This window comes from Chiloscyllium plagiosum, unplaced genomic scaffold, assembly GCF_037043375.1.
Source record: "Chiloscyllium plagiosum isolate Xiang-an unplaced genomic scaffold, Cpla_swu_hap1 HiC_scaffold_8, whole genome shotgun sequence".
In the NCBI taxonomy this organism is placed as follows: domain Eukaryota; kingdom Metazoa; phylum Chordata; class Chondrichthyes; order Orectolobiformes; family Hemiscylliidae; genus Chiloscyllium; species Chiloscyllium plagiosum.
This window is the reverse complement of record NW_028270146.1, coordinates 88412774-88434044: the sequence shown is the minus strand read 5'-3', so window position 1 is coordinate 88434044 and position 21271 is coordinate 88412774. Positions and strand designations below refer to the sequence as shown.

General features: G+C 40.7%; 1 protein-coding gene across 4 annotated transcripts in view; it reads right to left on the bottom strand.

The window, feature by feature from the left end:
* The window catches only part of pcnx1 (pecanex 1), a 281427-nt gene that overhangs the window by 52705 nt on the left and 207451 nt on the right, over positions 1–21271 (bottom strand). For all 4 annotated transcript variants that reach the window (XM_043698139.2, XM_043698140.2, XM_043698143.2 and 1 more), the window contains 5 exons: positions 19989–20166; positions 17297–17405; positions 15796–15925; positions 14877–14935; positions 6707–6922 (listed from right to left, as the gene is read on the bottom strand). In XM_043698139.2, the coding sequence (XP_043554074.2) occupies positions 6707–6922; positions 14877–14935; positions 15796–15925; positions 17297–17405; positions 19989–20166 (692 nt within the window). The remainder of the gene's footprint in view (positions 1–6706; positions 6923–14876; positions 14936–15795; positions 15926–17296; positions 17406–19988; positions 20167–21271) is intronic.

Here is a 21271-nt window from a genome sequence, read left to right as displayed (position 1 = left end):
ATTCGCGAGGCTGAGAGGGTGATAGATAGAAGTTACAGGGACATAGTTACACCAGAGAACAGAGGTAGCTGGATAACAGTTAGAGGTGGGAAGGGGAGCAAGCAGGCAGTGCAGGATCCCCTGTGGTCATTCTCCTCAACAATAAGTATACCGCTTTGGATACTGTTGGGCGGGACGGCCTAGCAGGGGTAAGCTGCAGTGATTGGGTTTCTGGCACGAGGTCCGACTCTGAGGCCCAGAAGGGAAAGGGGGAGAGGAGGAGAGCGCTAGTTATAGGAGACACTATAGTTAGAGGGACAGACAGGCGGTTCTGTGGACATGGGCGAGACTCTCGGATGGTTTGTTGCCTCCCGGGTGCCAGGGTCCGAGACGTCTCGGACCATGTCTTCAGAATCCTTAAGGGGGAGGGTTTGCAGCCAGAAGTCGTGGTGCACACTGGCACCAACGACATAGGCAGGAAGAGGGGTGGGGAGGTCATTCAGGAGCTCAGGGAGTTAGGCTGGAAGCTAAAAGCTAGGACGGACAGAGTCGTCATCTCTGGGTTGTTGCCGGTGCTACGTGACAGTGAGGCAAGGAATAGGAAGAGAGTGCAGTTGAACACGTGGCTGCAAGGATGGTGTAGGAGGGAGGGCTTCAGGTATTTGGACAATTGGACTGCATTCTGGGGAAGGTGGGACCTGTACAAGCAGAATGGGTTGCACCTGAACCAGAAGGGCACCAATATCCTGGGAGGTAGGTTTGCTAGCACTCTTCGGGGGGGGATTTAAACTAATTTGGCAGGGAGATGGGATCCGGACTTGTAGTCCAGCAAGTAGGTTAGCTGTTTTTCAGGACGTCCAAGAATGTAGGGAGGCTGTGGAGAAGCTGGGAATACTTGCGGACACAGAGATGGGCTCAAGTGTGTATACTTCAATGCAAGGAGTATCAAAAATAAGGTGGGTGAACTTAAGACGTGGATCGGTACTTGGGACTACGATGTTATGGCCATCACGGAAACGTGGATAGAAGAGGGACAGGAATGGTTGTTGGAGGTTCCTGGTTACAGATGTTTCAGTAAGATTGGGGGGGGGGGGGGGGGGGGGGGGGGGCTAAAAAAGGAGGGGGGGGTGGCGTTGTTAATTAGAAATGGTATAATGGCTGCAGAAAGGCAGTTCGAGGGGGATCTGCCTTTGGAGGTAGTATGGGCTGAAGTCAGAAATAGGAAAGGAGCAGTCACCTTGTTGGGTGTTTACTATAGGCCCCCCATTAGCAGTAGAGATGTGGAGAAACAGATTGGGCCACATATTTTGGAAAGGTACAGAAGCCAGAGGGTAGTAGTCATGGGCGATTTCAACTTCCCAAATATTGATTGGAAGCTCTTTAGATCAAGTAGATTGGACAGTGCGGTGTTTGTGCAGCGTGTCCAGGAAGCTTTTCTAACTCAGTATGTAGACTGTCCGACCAGAGGGGAGGCCATATTGGATTTGGTACTTGGTAACGAACCGGGACAAGTGTTGGGCTTGTTAGTGGGTGAGCATTTTGGTGATGGTGACCACAATTCTGTGACTTTCACCTTGGTTATGGAGAGAGATAGGTGCGTGCAACAGGGCAGGTTTTACAATTGGGGGAAGGGTAAATACGATGCTGCAAGACAGGATCTGAGGAGCATAAATTGGGAGCATATGCTGTCAGGGAAGGATGTCGTTGAAATGTGGAACTTTTTCAAGGAACAGATACGACGTGTCCTTGATACGTATGTACCTGTCAGGCAGGAAAGTGATGGTCGTATGAGGGAACCTTGGTTGACGAGTGAGGTTGAATGTCTTGTGAGGAGGAAGAAGGAGGCTTACATAAGGTTGAGGAAAGAAGGTTCAGACAGAGCTTTGGAGGAATACAGGATACCTAGGAGGGAGCTGAAGAAAGGGATTAGGAGAGCTAAGAGAGGGCATGAAAAATCTTTGGCGGATAGGATCAAGGATAACCCCAAGGCCTTTTATGCGTATGTGAGAAACATGAGAATGACGAGAACGAGGGTAGGTCCGATCAAGGACAGCAGTGGGAGACTGTGTATTGAGTCGGAAGAGATAGGAGAGGTCTTGAATGAGTACTTTTCTTCAGTATTTACAAATGAGAGGGACCGTATTGTTGAAGAGGAGAGTATGAAACGGACTGGCAAGCTAGAGGACATACTTGTTAGGAAGGAAGATGTGTTGGGCATTTTGAAAAACTTGAGGATAGACAAGTCCCCCGGGCCTGACAGGATATATCCTAGGATTATGTGGGAAGCAAGAAAGGAAATTGCAGAACCGTTGGCAATGATCTTTTCGTCTTCACTGTTAATGGGGGTGGTACCAGGGGACTGAAGAATGTTGTGCCCCTGTTCAAAAGAGGGAATAGGGATAACCCCAGCAATTACAGGCCAGTTAGTCTTACTTCGGTGGTAGGCAAAGTAATGGAAAGGGTACTGAGGGATAGGATTCATGAGTATCTGGAATGACACTGCTTGATTAGGGACAGTCAGAATGGATTTGTGAGGGGTAGGTCTTGCCTTACAAGTCTTATTGAATCCTTTGAGGAGGTGACCAAGCATGTGGATGAGAGTAGAGCAGTCGATGCAGTGTACATGGATTTTAGTAAGGCATTTGATAAGGTTCCCCATGGTAGGCTTATGCGGAAAGTCAGGAGGCATGGGATAGTGTGAAGTTTGGCCAGTTCGATAGAGAACTGGCTAACCGGTCGAAGTCAGAGAGTAGTGGTAGATGGTAAATATTCAGCCTGGAGCCCAGTTACAAGTGGAATTCCACAGGGATCAGTTCTGGGTCCTCTGCTGTTTGTAATTTTTATTAATGACTTGGAAGAGGGAGTCGAAGGGTGGGTCAATAAATTTGCAGACGATATGAAGATTGGTGGAGTTGTGGATAGTGAGGAGGGCTGTTGTCGGCTGCAAAGGGACTTAGATATGATGCAGAGCTGGGCTGAGGAGTGGCAGATGGAGTTCAACCCTGTCAAGTGTGAGGTTGTCCATTTTGGAAGGACAAATAAGAATGCGGAATACAGGGTTAACGGTAGGGTTCTTAGTAAGGTGGAGGAGCAGAGGGATCTTGGGGTCTATGTTCATAGATCTTTGAAAGTTGCCACTCAGGTGGATAGAGCTTGTAAGAAGGCCTATGGTGTATTAGCGTTCATTAGCAGAGGGATTGAATTCAAGAGTCGTGAGGTGATGTTGCATCTGTATAGGACCTTGGTTAGGCCACATTTGGAGTACTGTGTGCAGTTCTGGTCGCCTCATTTTAGGAAAGATGTGGAAGCTTTGGAGAGGGTGCAGAGGAGATTTACCAGGATGTTGCCTGGAATATAGAATAGGTCGTACAAGGATAGGTTGAGAGTGCTAGTCCTTTTCTCATTGGAACGGAGAAGGATGAGGGGTGACTTGATAGAGGTTCATAAGATGAGCAGGGGAATAGATAGAGTAGACAGTCAGAGATTTTTTCCCCGGGCTCAACAGAGTGTTACAAGAGGACATAAATTTAAGGTGAAGGGTGGAAGGTATGGGGGGGATGTCAGGGGTAGGTTCTTTACCCAGAGAGTGGTGGGGGCATGGAATGCACTGCCTGTGGGAGTGGCAGAGTCAGAATCATTGGTGACCTTTAATTGGATAGGTACATGGATAGGTGCTTAAGCTAGGACAAATGTTCGGCACAACATCGTGGGCCGAAGGGCCTGTTCTGTGCTGTATTGTTCTATGTTCTATGTTGTGAAACTTGAAAGGGTTCAGAAAAGATTTACAAGGATGTTGCCAGGTTTGGAGGATTTGAGCTTTGAGAGAGGCTGAACAGGCTGGAGCTGTTTTCCCTGGAGCATCGGAGGCTGAGGGGTGACCTTATAGAGGTTTACAAAATTATGAGGGGCATGGATAGGGTAAACAGACAAAGTCTTTTCCATGGGATCAGGGAGTCCAGAACTATAGGGCATATGTTTAGGGTGAGAGGGGAAAGATATAAAAGAGACCTAAGGGGCAACTTTTTCACGTAGAGGGTGGTACGTGTATGGAATGAGTTGCCAGAGGATGTGGTGGAGGCTGGTACAATTGCAACATTTAAGAGGCATTTGGATGGGTATATGAATAGGAAGGGTTTGAAGGGATATGGGCTGGGTGCTGGCAGGTGAGACTAGATTGGGTTGGGTCGGCATGGACAGGTTGGACTGAAGGGTTGGTTTCCATGCTGTACATCTCTATGACTCTATAACTCTAAATGACTGCCAAACTACTCAGACCTCTCGGCATCATGACAGCCCACAAACCTACCAATACACTAAAATGCAGCTAATGAACTTAAAAGACCCTATATGGACAACAAGCAAAACAAACGACATTTACAAAATACCTTGCAAGAACTCGAACAAATACTACATTGGACAAACAGGCAGAAAACTAGCCACCAGGGGACATGAAAACCAACTAACCACAAAAAGATAACTATCACTAGTATCCCAATATACAGATGAGAAAGGACACCATTTCAACTGGGACAACACATCCATCCAGGACAAGCCAAACAGAGAGATGCACAAGAATTCCTAAAAGTATGGCACTCAAACCGGAACACTATCAACAAACACATTTACTTGGACCCTGTTTACCACGCTCTGCGAAAACAAAACAGGAAATGACATCACCAACCCAAGAAAACCTAAACACAAATAGAAAGTGGGTCATAACACCAGTGCTTCACTAGAGGCTCACTGATGTTATCATCTAGTATGGTGACGCAACAATGGTGTCTGAAAATGAACCTTCCAGCTCAGCGAGCAAAGTTACCTCCAGTACAGACAGTTAGTAGCCCTTTCATAAATAGCTCTCTCTTCAGATGCTGTCACGCCCTCGTATTTCCACTGAATGGGCAGAAATTTACATCAAATAAACATTTTTTTCAGTCTTTGTTCCAAAATCCCTTTCCATGATAGCAAATCCACCCCTTTACCTATCAACGGTTTAAGGTTAAGCAAGACTTCACAACTTTGGTGTACACAAGATTCTGAGATAAGGTTCAAACCTCATTTTCACGCCATCACGAAGACTGCCTAATTCTACCTCTGTAACTGCTACACCACTGTCTCAGCTCATCTGTTGCTGAAATTCTCATTCATGCCATCATTACCTTTAAACTTGACTTTTCCAAACTTAGATGAGTTTTCATGCTTTTTCCCTTCCGTAAGCTTTGAGTCATCCAAAACACTGCTACGCATATCTTAACTTGGAGAATGTCATGTTCTGCAAATATCCATGTGCTCACTGACCTACAGTGGCTCCCAGTTGTGCAATGTTCTGATTTTAAAATTTTTATCCTGGTTTTCAAATCCCTCCATTCCCTATCAATGTAATCTCCTCCATCTTTACCATACTCTGAAAGGTCTGTTCTGCTTATATTCTGATCTTTTTAAATTCCTTATTTTAATTGTATCACTATTGGTGGCTGTTTCTTCAGTTGCCTAGGCTCAAGTCCAGGCACTGAAATACCCAACATACCTTATTGATTCATCATCTTGTATCCTTTCTTTGGGATGCACATTAAAACATATCTCCTCTACTACGATTTCGATCATCTGATGTAATATCTTCTTATATGGCTCATATCACAATTTGTATAATACTCCTGTGAAATGCTTTGGGTCATTTCATTATGTTAAAGGTGCTATATAATAGCACCTGTTGTTGGATATTAATAAAACTCCAACCTTTAATTTTTTGAGGGAATGAGACGCCACACGAAAAAAAAACATTTCCACGGTTGGAGTGGTTGCTCATTTATTGTCAATTTCAATCTTTAACTAATAGAACTAGAGCATAAACACAGGTGGTTTACACTGTTGCAGTCATTTCCATGTTTACTCTATGGTGTGACCTGCAACACCACATTGTGTGGAGGAGCAGGATGTCTCTGACAGCAATATTTGGATTTCCTATTTAGAAATGGGCATCTAATTTTCTCCTTTATAATACGGAGAACTGATAATTTATCTGTTCATTCTCTGGACCAACATAGATGAGCTTTTTTTGTAGTACTGAGGGATTGCTCCACTGTAACATGTACATGCTTTTGAACAGTCTTTCCTCCCATACTGAATGTAAAATGGTGCACAACACAATTTAACAAGGTGCAGGACTGTGACCTGGCTAATATTTATCCATTATCAAAGGAGACAATTTGGTCACTTACCTTACTGATGTTTTTGGGATCGTGTTGCAAAAGTTGTGAAACAGACAGCAAGAGTTTCCACTCTTAATTGGTATTCACTAAGTTTTAAACGGAAAGTATCTTTGCATGTATGTACATGAATTTGAGAGAAAGATGAGGATAACAGTGATCTCAACCTTTATTATCCCTTCCCTTCTTCTGAAGCTTGTGTGATCTCACACTGAACTAACAGCGACTGGTACAAGAAGGGATTTCATAATCAATGGAACTGTGCCTTTATTACGAACAAATTAAAAGAATTTTAAAAAAGAGGAATAGCCACTTTATCCCATACATAAAAATCTGGTTGCTAAAGATTAGTAAAGAAAAATTGCAATATTCATTTCATACAAAGTCAATACAGTTTAAAGATTTAAAAAAACAAAGTTAATAGAACTGATGTGTGTGTGTCAATTTAGTGGATAAGACTGAAACTTTTAGAACTTTTACACTTTCCATTCAGAAAATGATTGGAATGCTTGAATCCTCACCTCTGAACTCCAGGCCCCGTAGCTGGTAGGTGACCAGGCCATTTCCTATTTCTATGAGATGAACCAGTGCATTGAGGTAGTCGGAGGCAAGAATGAAGCAATCCCCAGTATTGAAATTGCCCCAGCGTCCCAACATCAGGTCCCCACAAAGACTGTGCTGCAGAGATCGTGTCAAATGTTCGTAAAAGATGGAATTCAGATTGTTGTCATCTGAACCTATAGAAAGTGATTAAATGGTTACAGTGTAAGGTCTGTCTTAGGTTATGAATTCACTTCAAATTCACAATAATAATAGTGATGTTAGAATCAATCACCAGGCTACAGCATTTCCTCCACCAATAACGATTCTGACTCTTCAACCTAACGGGTCAGTACAAAGGACGAAGGAAATTGAGGGCTGTTCACAAGTTAGAGGATGAGGAATAGATTTCCAAATATTTAAGTGTTGCTTTGTTTAGGTACCTAAGCATCATATTGAGTCTAAATACTATCCTATGGTGTTAGAAATAAATGCGAAAGCATCAGCATTATTTGGCTCTGTCCATTTAAATGAAGACGCTGACCCTCATATTTGGGTTTAACCTTCAGAGAGAAAACACAATTATGTAAAATGGACTACCTGTTGCAAACCCACATGCCCATGAAAATACAGTAAATGTGCACACAAAGCAGTCAGGATTTGCTCAACCAAGACATCTGTACATCAGAAAATCTATTTGTCAGGGAGTTACAAGAAACCAAATAGATTGTGAAATTCCCTCACTAATGGCATTGTGTGTACCTACAGCACAGGAACTGTTGCGGTTCAAGAAGGCAGCTCACTAACACCTTCTCAAGGGTAACTAGAGATGGGCAATAAATGCCGGTCCAGCCAGCAATGCCCATGTTTCACAAGTGAATAAAAAAAACATAAAGTTTGGTTTTGCTCAAGTGAGAACTTTGCTTCCTTTCTCCTTAGTAATGTTTTAGTTCATCTTTGCAGTGCCCCCAGGCACCTGACCAGGTGATTAATCCCAATCCACCCCCAATATTTCACTGAAACAGACCATCAGGTGAATGCGGGGTAGCCTCTGGATAGCCTCCTATCCTGTGCATGCCTCTTCCTGCACAGAAAATGGACATTTGGCATTCAAATATATGAAAGTATTTTTCTCCACATGAATCTTGTCTGATGCCAATTTTCTGCTCTTTCCTCATTCTCCTTAATATTCCTTATTCCTTAGTATTAAGTAATTACTTAATTGCTTTAATGTGCTCTGCTTCAATAACTTAGCAGATAATTTCATTTTCTAATCACCTGTTAATTGGAAACGTCTTTCGAACTCCCCAAGTAACTATTTTCATGTAACCCTGCCAGTTGCAAAGAATTGTTTGTCTATTATCCTATAGAAACACTACACATTCTTGAACACCTTTACCAGGTCACTCCTTAAACTTGACAAAAGTCCTTCAATTTTTCAAGTCTCCCATCAAACCAGTAACAGCTTCTCTCTGGAACCATCCATTTCAAACCACTATGCACTTTTAAAATTTGTTCTTATATACTTCCGATAACAAGTTGCCTGAAACAGTGTATCATATTTTAACTGTATCTTAACTAAACTGAACTTTACCTATATGCTTTTGTACTCATGCTATCAAACGCAACCCCAGGGATTTGATTTGCTTTAGTTGAGAGCTTCCTTGCAACATCCATCATAAAGGTACTATATGAACACAACTTTTCGTTATCATCTGAACACAACTTCTAATTCTGAGGAAGGGTGACTGGGCCCAAAACTGTAACTAATTTCTCTTCACAAATGCTTTTTCAGCAACTTTGGTTTTTGTTTCTGATTTACAGCATCTTCAGTTCTTTCAATTTTTCTTGTTATCTACTTACAGGATCACTTAACAGCCTAGGTTTCTGCAACTGCAGTCAGTCTACACCAGCACACAAATACATGGGGTGCAGATGTCACATCTGTGTCCAAAGCCTCCAAAATACCTACAAAAAAAAATTGATGGAGACTACCAATCAGGAGAAGTTGCTCCTGCACATGGACTCACTCCTGCAATCACAATGGTTCTCTCCTGTGTGGTTGCTGATAGGGGATGCAGAAGAAGACAGCCACAGGGATGAGGGGTAAAGGAGTCTGCAATGGGGTGGAGGGAGAAGGAGACTGCATGATAGGACATGGAGAAGGCAATTGCTGGGAGTGGGAGGGCTACAATTGTCATGGGGAAGAAAAGGAGGCTACATGAAGTAGTATGAGCGGTGTGGGAGATTGCAGGGGATCAAGCCACAGGAATTTGCAAGAGGGTTGGGAGAAGAAGGTGGCTGCGGGATGCATGGAGAAATAGAAGGAAGAACACAACACCCAAATGGGAGGATTATAAAGACACATAAGAATGGTTGGGTTTTAAATGTGGTAACAGGCAATTTGTCATTTATGGAGTAGCAGTCACCCGTAAATAAAACGTTGGTTATATTACAGCACAAATATCAGTGCTTTTGTTCCTCATGGCCAGAAGCACTCTTAAGATCGATTTATAACACAGGTACAAGGAAATCACTATTGTCAGGGTTTTCTTAAAGTGAACTGATCAAATAAAAGCGTTGCAGTTATGTGTCAGATGATTACCTTTTTCAGAAATTCTACATTACACATAGTGAACCACTATGTATCAGAGAATATACTACACAGAAAAATGTAGCAACCATTTTGTAGATGGCATGATCTCAGAAGAATCAGTTAGATGAACAACTGTTTAATCCATTTCTGACAAAGTAATGTTGGGCAAGAGACTGAGAAAACTTGATTGTAAGTTTCAAAGAGTTCAATAGGATCTTTGACATCAGCAATAAGACAAGACTTACATTTCTGGAGCGCCTGGCATAAAGGTATGAGGATAAAAGTTACACTTGGCAGAGACTGAATTCGGAAGGTAACCAAACTCTTTCCAGAGATTAGGATCAAAGTGGCATGTCAGGCAACAGTGAGCAAACAAAGCAGAGACACAAAAGGATTCAGGCAAGAGTTTGGGCTAGTATAGAACTTGAGGAAAATACAGACAGTATGCAGAAGCCATTTAGAGATCTAAAGCTAGATCTTTTACATATACAAGGGATTCACTGTCAATGAAGACTGAGTTGATATACAGAAATGTATGTAGACATTTGTGCAAGTTGGAGTTTATGGAAGGTGGAGGATGTACAGCCTGCAACAACAATGCTGGATTGCTTAATCTGGTCATGGAGAAGGGTTTCAGTGATGGAAGAACTGAAGTGGGGTTGATGATGATGTGAATATAAAAGCAAAAAGTCTTTGCGTTGTCGTACTTAATTGGGGGCTAAGCAGATGCCAAGGTTACAAACAGCTTGGTTTGACTGAAGAAAATGACAAAGTAGCATAATTTCTGGATGAGGCTGAAGACAATGACCTTAATATTCAGCTGGAGGAAGACAAGATTTACACAAGTCTGGATGTCAAACAAATCCAATAAAATGGTAGAGGTCTGGGGTTTTAAAAAATGCACTGGACAGGTACAGCTAAGCATCATCTACTTAAGCATTAAATTGACCCTAATGTATAGTGGGGCAGTATATGAATGAGATGCTAGAATAAGCAGGTGATAAATCTTTATGCACTTAAGAGATGATAATGCAAGATTGCGAAGGAAGAAGTTTGGCTGAAGACAATGGTCATACACAGTTAAAAGCTGAACTACACAACAGAAGTCCCAGATAAATAAATATTTTCGTAGGTGCAATGGGTGGATGATAGGTCTATCCATATTGAGTACAACAAAGCAACTACAGATAGATTAAGTAACACAGTCATAGTCAGAATCAAACGGCACGGAAACAGTCCTTTCAGTTCAATCAGTCCATGCCGATCATAATCCCAAACTAATCCCACCTGCTTGCTCCAGGATTGTATCCCTCTAAACCTTTTCTAATCATGTACTTATCCAAATGTCTTTTAAATGTTGTAATTGTATCCACATCCACCACTTCCTCAGATAGTTCAGTCCACACTCTAACCAGCCTGTTTTAAAAACTGCCTCTCAGGTCTTTTTTTAAATCTCTTTCCTCTCACCTTAAAAATGTGTCCCCTGGTCTTGAAATCCCACAACTACTGTATATACCATTTGGTATTTTATAAATTTCTATCAGATTGCCTCTCAACATCCTACAGTCATAGCTGAAAAAAGTTTACGATTTCAGTTTATTTGGATTTTACATGGATCAGAAAGTGGACTTGAGGGATTTGGGAGAAGCAATGAGAATGAAAAGTGAGACCTGAAACTACAAGATGACGTGGAGTCAATACAGCATAGAACTTGCCCCTGACTACAACTGATGAGCTGGGATTTGAGCTGTGTCTCTACACTACTAGTCTCGGGCTGACTGAATTACTCGCCATGTAACAATCAACATTATGCCACTGTAAACACACCAAGAAAACCCATTTAGCATCAACCACTGGATGGTCAGATATAAAATGGGACAGAATAAACACTATATTCACGTTCTCAAATGCATCTCAACTCCAATCTCACAAGAACACAACTTAATCTAACTTTCTCATTTCCTGCACCAGTAATCTTGATAGCCTGAGGTTAGCTATCAATACTTCGCTGACTCCAATACTCACTAGAAATTGAACTGAAATAATTCAAATTATTACAGTTGAGACCTTAAAAGGCTTCAGAGAAAAAGGCTTGTATGAATTAGCCTGGGCCAAATCTGAGGGGAGGTAAAAAAGTGATGAACCGCATCATCCAATTTTCTTTATGGAGATATTGTATTGAACTGCTCATTGTATGTTTTTAGTTTGCAAGTTTTATAATAGGTCTTATAATATGAATTGGGATTATAAGAGCATAATTTGAAAGGAAGGTATTTTTCATGGCTTTTGTGGAGACGTGACATAACTTACAGCATTGCATTGCAGTGATGCCATCTACAAAGTGACAGCCAGAGATTTTTCATTGTTGAGAATGGAAATGACGTACATCATGGTAAACCTGCATATGCAGGCCGACATGCACCGTCATCACTTAAGCACATCCCATTATGATGAAATGGTCTTTTGCTTCGCTGAATATTGTGAAGGATACATTGTATGATCACAGTACATGGTTCAATTGGCTAGACCTGCTGGCTTGTGATGCAGAGTGATGCCAACAGCATGGGTTTAATTGTTGTATTGGCTATGGTCACCATGAAGGTCCCACTTCTTCAACCTCGGCCCGAGGCGGAGGTGTGAAAATCTTCAGGTTGAATTCACCACCAGTTGTTTCTCTCTAATGAGACAGCAGTCCACTGACCCCCGGGACTACGGTAACTCTACTTTTACATCCAAATTCGTTAAAAACTATAAAATGCTGTTTAATAGACTGGTGCAATATTTTTAAATTGGATGTGCCAAAGTGTTAATCTTATTTAAGGTTTCTGTACTCGGAAGAAGCATATGTATTGACAAAAGAGGATAATTCAGCAAACACAAGAAGAAACTTACCTAACTTGAAAAATTAAGTAACAGAAAATAAGATTGCAACTTGTATTTACAGAATGTCCATTTATGTAATAAATTATCCCAAAGTGCTTCAGAATCTTACAAGCAGAATTTGACATTGTGTCACACAAGATTAAATCAGGTCAGATGGCCAAAGGGATATGCATTATGCAGTGTCTTGGAGGAAAGACAACTATAAAGATGGAGGTTCAGTGAGGGAATTCCAGAGGGATTAGCCGACAAAGGCTTCAGCCATCCATCATAGAGGAATTAAATTGGACATGCTCAACAGACTAAACTTAGATCAGCATAGATAACGGAGGGCTGGAGAGGAGATATTAAAGTAGATTAAAAAGATAGAGATTCGAAAACATGGATGAGAATTTTAGGATGTGGGATACTGATTAAATGGAAGCATAAGGGCAGTGGATGAACAGGATAGGAGCTAGGACATGCAAAGCAGTGCACTGGGTGACCTCATGTTTATAGAGGGAAGAATGGAGGAGCTTGGTCAGGAATGTATTTAAATATTCAGCAAACAGAAGCATTATAAAATTGTGGCACTGAGCAACACAAAAGAAATATTAAGTTAGAGATGTGGGGTTTTAAAGACTGTCTGCTGTTGCTCCATATTTCTCCTTAAATATAGAGAATATTTAAATAGTCAAGTCTGGAGATAATAAAAGCATGGATGAAGGTTTGGGCTGAAACAAAGGTGGACTCAGGCAATGCTACTGACTTGGAAATAGGCAGCCCAGCTGTTGGCATGACTAAATGGTCTGCCAATGTACTGGTGCAACTAATGTCAGTGGAAAGAGATTAAGTCAATAGCTAGGGAATAGAGATTGTATAGCAATTATAGGGAATGTCTTTGGTTTTCACAATACTTAACCGGAGAATATTTTTCAGCCAGTATTGAAAGTCAGACAACTAGCCTGATAATTTACCAACACTGGGGGAGTTGAATGAGGTTGTGGTGAGGGAGGGATCTTAAGTGAAATTGGAAAATTATGAATGGGCATAAAATCCACCTGATTGTCAGTAGCACAATAAAACATTACAGAAGCATTATAAAATTGTGGCACTGAGCAATACAAAAGAAATATTAAGTTAGAGATGTGGGGTTTTAAGGACTGTCTGCTGTTGCTCCATATTTCTCCTTAAATCTAATAAAATTGGAAGTGAAAACATCAATTTTCCCAACTCAATAAATTGTTCTGGCCATCAATGGTGAAGCAAAACAGCACTTGTACAGGGAAGAAAATTCCAGATTCCCTTTGGTTGGAAAATGTGTCAGCTGATTTACCCCTTAAGCAGCCTTAACTCTAATTTTAAGATTATGTCATTGCATTCTTCATTCCTCCATTGTTGAAATTATTTCCTTTGTATCTACCTCATTGTATCCTTTAAACATTTTAACCACCATAGAACAATTAATCTGCTGAATTCCAATAGAATTAATTTGCCTAAAATACTTTGTGCTGTAGTATTGCTAACAATAGTGCAATACTGGTACAATTTCTAGGATAAAACTGACAGTCATTGCACAGTTACACTGCCTCGCTTACAGATTATTTATGAGTTCTGAAAAGGTGTATTGCTCTCAGATGAACTCCACCGGTTTTATTTGGCAAATGGGCAACATTGAAGTACTTGTTCCACTGAAGCCTTCAATAACATATTCGTTCTAGTGAGCTGTATAAAATGAAAAATGACTGACACAAGTAATTGAGCTGAACTGAGATGAAGATTGATTCTGAATACTTTAGAATTGTACCTTGTAAAAACCAACTCAGACTCACGCCTCACCTGAGGTGAGCATATTGACAAAGGGCAAAGTCAGTGGTAGGAATGCAAACAGCAGCAAGTTGAGGATTTGAGAAATAATATGTTGGGAAAAATTCAACCCTGTCCTTTGCATTGTTTGGAGGTGGGAGGCATTTAATCAGGTGAATGGGTTCCTCACCACTTTCCTGACTTCATCCAATTCAGTCCACTGTGAGAAGCTTATAGACGGCATTCACCAAGAATATTGACTGAGGCCCACTTAAGGGCCTCATCCATCTGCCTTGGAATCACCATGCCTGAAGTCCAAAATGCAAATCCTATCGATTTGGCTTGTGGGCATCTGAGTGGGGTATCTGCTATTGTCAGGTATTAGAAGGGATGGCTCTGCTTAAGTCACTCCCTTGCCCTTGCCCGGTCTCCCTTGAGCACCTCCCCTCTCCCCACACCACCCCCAACTCACACCTCATGACTCCCATCCTGCCCTCAATCACCTTGGGTTTGGGGGCCACTCTGTGATCCTGGGTCTCTGGTCAGTGTACCAGTGGAAGCTGTCCCTTCTCCCAAAGAATAGCTTCTGGTCTCGTGACTGGTGAGTTGATTCCAGGGATCTCCGAGGGGTCCTTACTCCAGGGGAAGACCTAATGTCACCTACTTAAGTATCTAATACTACAATGCTGTGCAGTTCCCACCAGGTCTTCAGCCAGAGGACATCCTCGTCATACATGTCAATTTCTACATGTACCGTCAGAACTATACCAGGGCTTAGAGATAGAGGATAGACTGTGTAACCTTGAAGATTAAGGGGTAATCCAGTGAAGATCTTGCTTGACTTACATTTATATAATAAATCAGTTTCTAAAAAGTATCTCATATCTCACCTGGGTTTCTGTCGAGTTGAGAAGCCAGCCTGGTGTTTGAATGGTCCACCCGCTTCGTGCTACAAAACAAATTGAAGTTTTAACACAGAATCCTGCAGCACAAAGTAAAATTGCAAAAGTCAGCAGTAACACACATTAAATCAACCAGAGAATGTTAACGGTTGGCGGAGGGGGGGGTGGTCAGGTCCTTCAGAAATCAAAATGTCAGCCCAAGAGAATGCTTGCTGCTACTTGAGAGGGAAAGAGAGAAGGTATAAAGCATTTAAGTGAGGATAACTCAAGCTCCAAGGGCTGGGAACAGAATGCAACTGGAAGTAAACAGGTGAAGGGAGTAGGATCTCGTCTTTTGTTTCTGATATCAGGTTTCCAAGTTCATTTTGAGATGTTTAATTGAAAATCTCTTCTGCCTGCCAGATATAAAATGCTAAGTACAGGTTTGGGTAGTTTCAATGCAGTGCCTGGTGGTTACATTTTGACAGATCAACATAGTCCTCTAATTCTTAGAATGTGCAGTCTCACAGGACAGACAGGGGTAAAGGGAAACACGTTTGGCGTTCTCATCTAGTATGACAGATGTGGCACAATGTCAGAGCAAAGAGTGCTATATTTTGTGTCTGACTGTGTTAGAGATGTTTTGCCAGTGCCTACTGCAGTCACTGCATGTCTGAAATGAGAATTCATTAATTTTACTTGTGGCAAAATTTCAGCCCTATGGATAATAAATGTCAACTTCATAAATTAGATGTCAGTGTACTGTTAGCATTACATAGTAGCAATAACAAAAAGCCGAATGCAACCAAGGAAAGAAAAATGTCAATATAAGATATACCAAAAGGAAACTTGTTTTTATTTTTAAATAGCATACCTCTTTTACTAACATGTGCTGAATGTACTAATGCATCATATTCAATGCACTTACTTATAGTCTCTTTCCCAGAACTTAACCGGGCGTACATATGAAGTAATGAATATTGCACTTCCAAGGAATGGGTTTAAAGGAGTTGAGAATAAAGCTGATACCACTGCCTGGACGAATAACATGGCTGAATCTAAAGAAAGGCATGTTAAGGAATAAAAGATATACATCATAACCACACCGCACAGTGAAACCCTTGAAATGATGTCATACAATGAGTCACTGGGTTTTCTCCATCAAAACTGTCTCTATTTGTCCAACAGCTGCACCCCTTCAGATTTGGCCTCCTGCTGTGTTAACGTCGTCACTGCATCTACTGGATTGATTCCTTAGTACAGTGTTTAGTGTTTTAATTCCTCAAAGAACAATATAAAGCTTCAAACAACAGTTGCAACAAGAAACTGATTAGCTCCAACCCTTCAAGAAATACTATTGAAAGTACTGAATGAGCTCACGTACGCATGCCATTATTTCTTTCAAGTTATATTTGTGTATGGAATCTTTACTGCTGACTTGAAAGAGACTATGCAGCACTATGGTTCAACACCTCTAGCTCTCTGTAACTATACTGCAACACATTGTCCTATTAACTATGTCAAATGTTGGCTCAAATACGTATCATGAACACTTGATAAAATGATCTCCTTTTGCAATTCAACTTTCAGTCAATGTAAGTGATGACTGTGTAGCATTACCGCTAGACTATTAATCCAAAGACCCAAGTAAAATTCTGGGAACCCAGGTTCAAATCCCATCAGGGCAAATGATGGAATCTGAAGTCAATAAAAGTCTGCAATTAAGAATCTAATGACCATGAAACCATTATCAATTGTTAGTGAAACCCATCTGTTCACTAATGCTGTTTAGGGAAGGGCACTGCCATCCTTACCGAGTCTGGCCTACAGACCCACAGCAATATGATTGACACTTAACTGCCTTTTGGGCAATTAGGGAAAGGCAATAAATGCTGACCTAGCCAGTGATGCCCTCATCCTATAAATGGATAAAAATATATTTTAACTGGTTGATTTTCGCAAAACAGTACTGGTGGCTTTCTTCTATGAACACAAAGCAATCCAATGTAAATTGTAAGACTGTCAAAGTTAAGTACAGCATGGAAACCAGATTTATAGGATGCTCTTAAAAGCTGTAATATCTAATGTAGATCACAAAATACAGGACTGAACTAATCTGAGCACCTTACCACTTAAAATAAATGGTACTGTAACACTGGTGTATAATAATGTAAATTGCCTTTGTGATTAGATTTCATCTAATGTCCTCTGTGTGGTTTATTATTCTTGAATTGAAGCTCTCATTTAGGTTTTACTATAACAGGAAGTTAACTACACTTTTGAGCATTAGGCTAGCCCAAGTTCACAGCTAACACTTACTTCACAAAAACTGACAAGCAGGTGTCCGCAAAATCCTGTGCTACAAGTGCAGTAAATAGATTAATCATACAAATAATAGTAATCATTCCTACATTATGAGTAAAGGATACGAGGTACAGCAAAAGGTTGAGCAAAAGCATGGAACGCTGATCCCCACGTGATTTGCCAAGGAGCAATGTAAGTATAGACAAATCTCAATTTGTAGAAAAGTTCCCATAACTAAAATCAAAAAGAAAAATATTAAGTACAGACATTAATACTCAGCATTTTTATGTTACACTTGATTGAAATTCTGGTTGAAGTTAGATTGCTAAAAATACTCAATCTTCTTCCAGTTTAATGACGGTTTTGCTGACTCAATTACATGATAGCATTACTAAGTTTTTGCATTTTATTTACTTAGTTAACAATTTGCTTAGCAATATTTCCCCTCGTCTCTGCCGCACAGAACTCCAGAGTCAAATGGAGATCATGAATGTCGATCTAAACATTTAATATGTTCAGTGTCAAGGATGCGTAAGTCCACTCTATGATTTTTGGTGTTGTTTCATATTGCCTCACTAATCATTTGTGTTTTGCCATTGTGCTCCAAGAGATCGAATAAAATAATGAGTAGTATTGACCTCACCGTTCATGAAGATGTGAAAAATAGTCAGAAAAGCACTTAACTCTGGGAAACTGCAGCTAATATTTATGTAGCTGAAATTCTGAAATGGTAATCGTGACAAGACTGCACAACCTCATATTCCTCATCAGGGGATAACAGCTCATACTGGGGAGCTAAGAGACACATGATGACACTGAAAAAATTAGAGGACAACTACAAGTCCAATTGTATTAATTACAGAGACCATAAAGTTCTCCTTGTGATCTGCCCCAGGGACAATCATTGCAAGGATCCCCCTAAACCACCTCCTGCAGCAAAGAACTCCTTCAAGAGTCACAGAATGGTTTCACCCACAGAGACGGAACAGACCTTCACTGAGTAGCAAAGTCACAAAGTGTGTGAAAAACAGAACAACCACTGTCTGTGGTTTTTTTCTGACACCATAAACTCCTTGTAAACCACAAAGGTTTATGCAGTATTCTCACAAAATATGGCATGACCTCAGAACTTTGTCACTACCATCTTTTACTTGAACCATGAAGATATACAAGCTGTTTCCTCATCAAAAGAAACACCACAGGCATTTCAATGAAAATTGGGTTCAAATGACTTTGAATAACTGAATAAACTCTTCTTTTCATTTCCCAGCTACAATGCTACATCTCAACTGCAGCAAATGACCCACAGTTGTGTAGATAGTCTACAAAACAGCTGCAAATTGTTCAAGCTATGCTGACTTCCATCCAAAATTGAAATCACTTCAACTTCATCACTGAGCTTTAGCATGCAAAAGACTCTTGAACACATGTTCAATAACTCACTGAGCCTCAGATCATTGGTAAGTCCTTCACCAAAATGTATGAACAAATGAGCCTTTTACTAAGCACGTGGGAAACGAAGGTTTAAACAGCTCCACAGCACAAATCCTACAGATTTAGGATCAAAGATGAAAACCTTGAAAGGTGGAACATTTTACATGTCTTGGGAGCATCTTCTTGCAAAGGCAGGAAATTTAATCAGCACCCCCAGTTTACCTAGTCAGCCTTTCATTGACTGAAGAGAGAACTTGAGGATCCAGGATCTCAAACCTCAGACTAAGATCTGTGCAGTGAATTACTTTAGAGACTTGAAAAACTTATAGAAGGCACCTCAAAGTCCTGCAAACCTCGTAGCAATTTTCTCTCCTAAGGCAACCTGCCAAGCGTCAAGACACTAATTATTCAAAACTGGCTCTGCTGGGTTGGATTGTAATTTGTATGCCTGACAACAGGCTCCTAAAATAACTGCTCTACTCAAAACCTGTTTGCATCAGAAGACTTCCAGGAAGACAGCAGGGTCATATTAGGGATGTCCTCAAAGCAACCCGGAAGAGGTCAAACATCACTGCCAATTTACAGGAGTACCTAGCTTGTGACTGTCTAAATCAGAGAAGACAGTGAACACACCGAGACACTTCGTTGAAAATGTTCAAAACGTGAGGTGGAAACATCAAAAAGAATGCACAAACCTCAAAAAAAGTTCATTGAACCAACCCTTCAAGCACCACGTACCTCACATGTAACAGAGTCTGCAGATCACACATGAAAATTATTAGTAATTTCAGAACCTATTAAACTGGAGTAGAAACAATTAATCCTCAACCCCGAGGGACTACCTAAGATGACAAAGAGGACTCCCCACTACCAAGACCAATGAAATCGTAAGACATATACAGCATAAATAACGACCACCCTTTCAACAACCTGACAGCAGCAGTACATCGAGGACAGTGGCTCGTGTTTAACCAAATACACATTCTGCAAAGTTGACAGAGATCCACCATAAATGGAAGATGAAGGATGGCATGAAGTGTGACTGTGGTCAGCAGTTCCAACAACTGAATATATCACATTAACTTCTCCACTAAACTGTGTTAATGGAGGCACCCCATTCTATCACTTGGTGTCTCATGAGGCCTGCAAGGATAGCCAATCAAGACACCTCACGGAGTCATATGAACATTGTAATTAATATAGAATAGGCAACTAAATTTTATCAGAAATTAATTGCTATAGGTCAATCTATGATACAGTTAACACATGCAAAATCAAAATTGCACAAGATCCATCTCTGTTTAGCTCTCAGTCAAGACCAGAAAGGTCAGCACACCTGTTTATCTTACATCAGCCGCTTGTGTTTTTGTTCTGATAACATACCTTACTGAACAGTATAGACATGAAGAAAAGGTCCAAAAGCAGAGTCTCTGAAAAGGATTTGTAATCAAAAGTGAAGAACAGTACAGTGAAAACAACAGTTACATATTGATATGTGGGACTGCTGTAAGAAGATCGAAGCAATTTCATCCCTGCGACGGTGATCATTAAAGCACCAAACCTAGGGGAGAGGACAGAATTGGTTCTTGAGAGTACCATACATAAAACAATCAAATACAACCAACAAGTCAACAAAAATATGACAAAATCATTCAGATTATCAAAAATTCTATTCCATACAAAAATTGTCACTTTCTATTAAATTGATGTATTCAGTAATAAATAAGTAAATCTATGCATTTTTGCACTTCCATGAATACAACAATATAACTATCTAATTGTACTGTACCTTTAATATGGTATTAAAGCTGTTAATCAGATGAAAGAATCCCATTCTACAAAAAAAAAACCTGATGGGATCCATTAGTTTCACTTGAAAAAATAAAATTTACGTAAGTTAAATGTCTTCTTTAAATAATTTTAGGAAAGATGGCAACATATTGTATTGTCAATGGATTAGTAATCTAGAAGCCCATACAAAAGTTTTAGGGACAGGGATCCATATCCCACTATGGCTCTTCCTGCAATTTGAATTCAACTGGTTAGTCTAGAATATAAAGCTGGCCTCATACTGATGGTTGTAAAAACCCATCTGGTACAGTAATGTCCTTTAGAGAAGGCAGGAAATCTGCCATTCTTCCTTGGCCAGGCCTACACATGTTTCCAGACCCAATGCAACGTGGTTGACATTTAACAGCTCTCAAAGGGCAACGATGGACAATAAATGCTGTCCTCGCCAATGATGCCCATATCCTGTGGAAGAATTATAAAAATGGCAAACATTCCAAATTGAAAGTATCCTCAAACCCAATGTGTCTGTACCAAGTTCAAAATTTGTATATGAGAAAATATAGGAGCATAAACAGTTTGAAGTAATTCAGCCTGTTGAGCCTGCTCTGCCAGTCAATATAATCACAGCGGACTGAACACATCAATTGTCTTTTACCTTACTATCCCCATCTCCCTTTATGCCATTGACAATCAAATGTACTTCAAATGTACTCAAAATTGAAACTTCCACAGTCCTCTGGGGTACGGAATGCGAAAGGTTCATCACCCTGAGGAAAGAAATTTCTCTTCATCTTAATCCAAATATCATCCCTTTATTTTAAACCACCCTCGACCGGGGAGTACATCCTATCTGCATCTACCCTGTCTAACTCTTC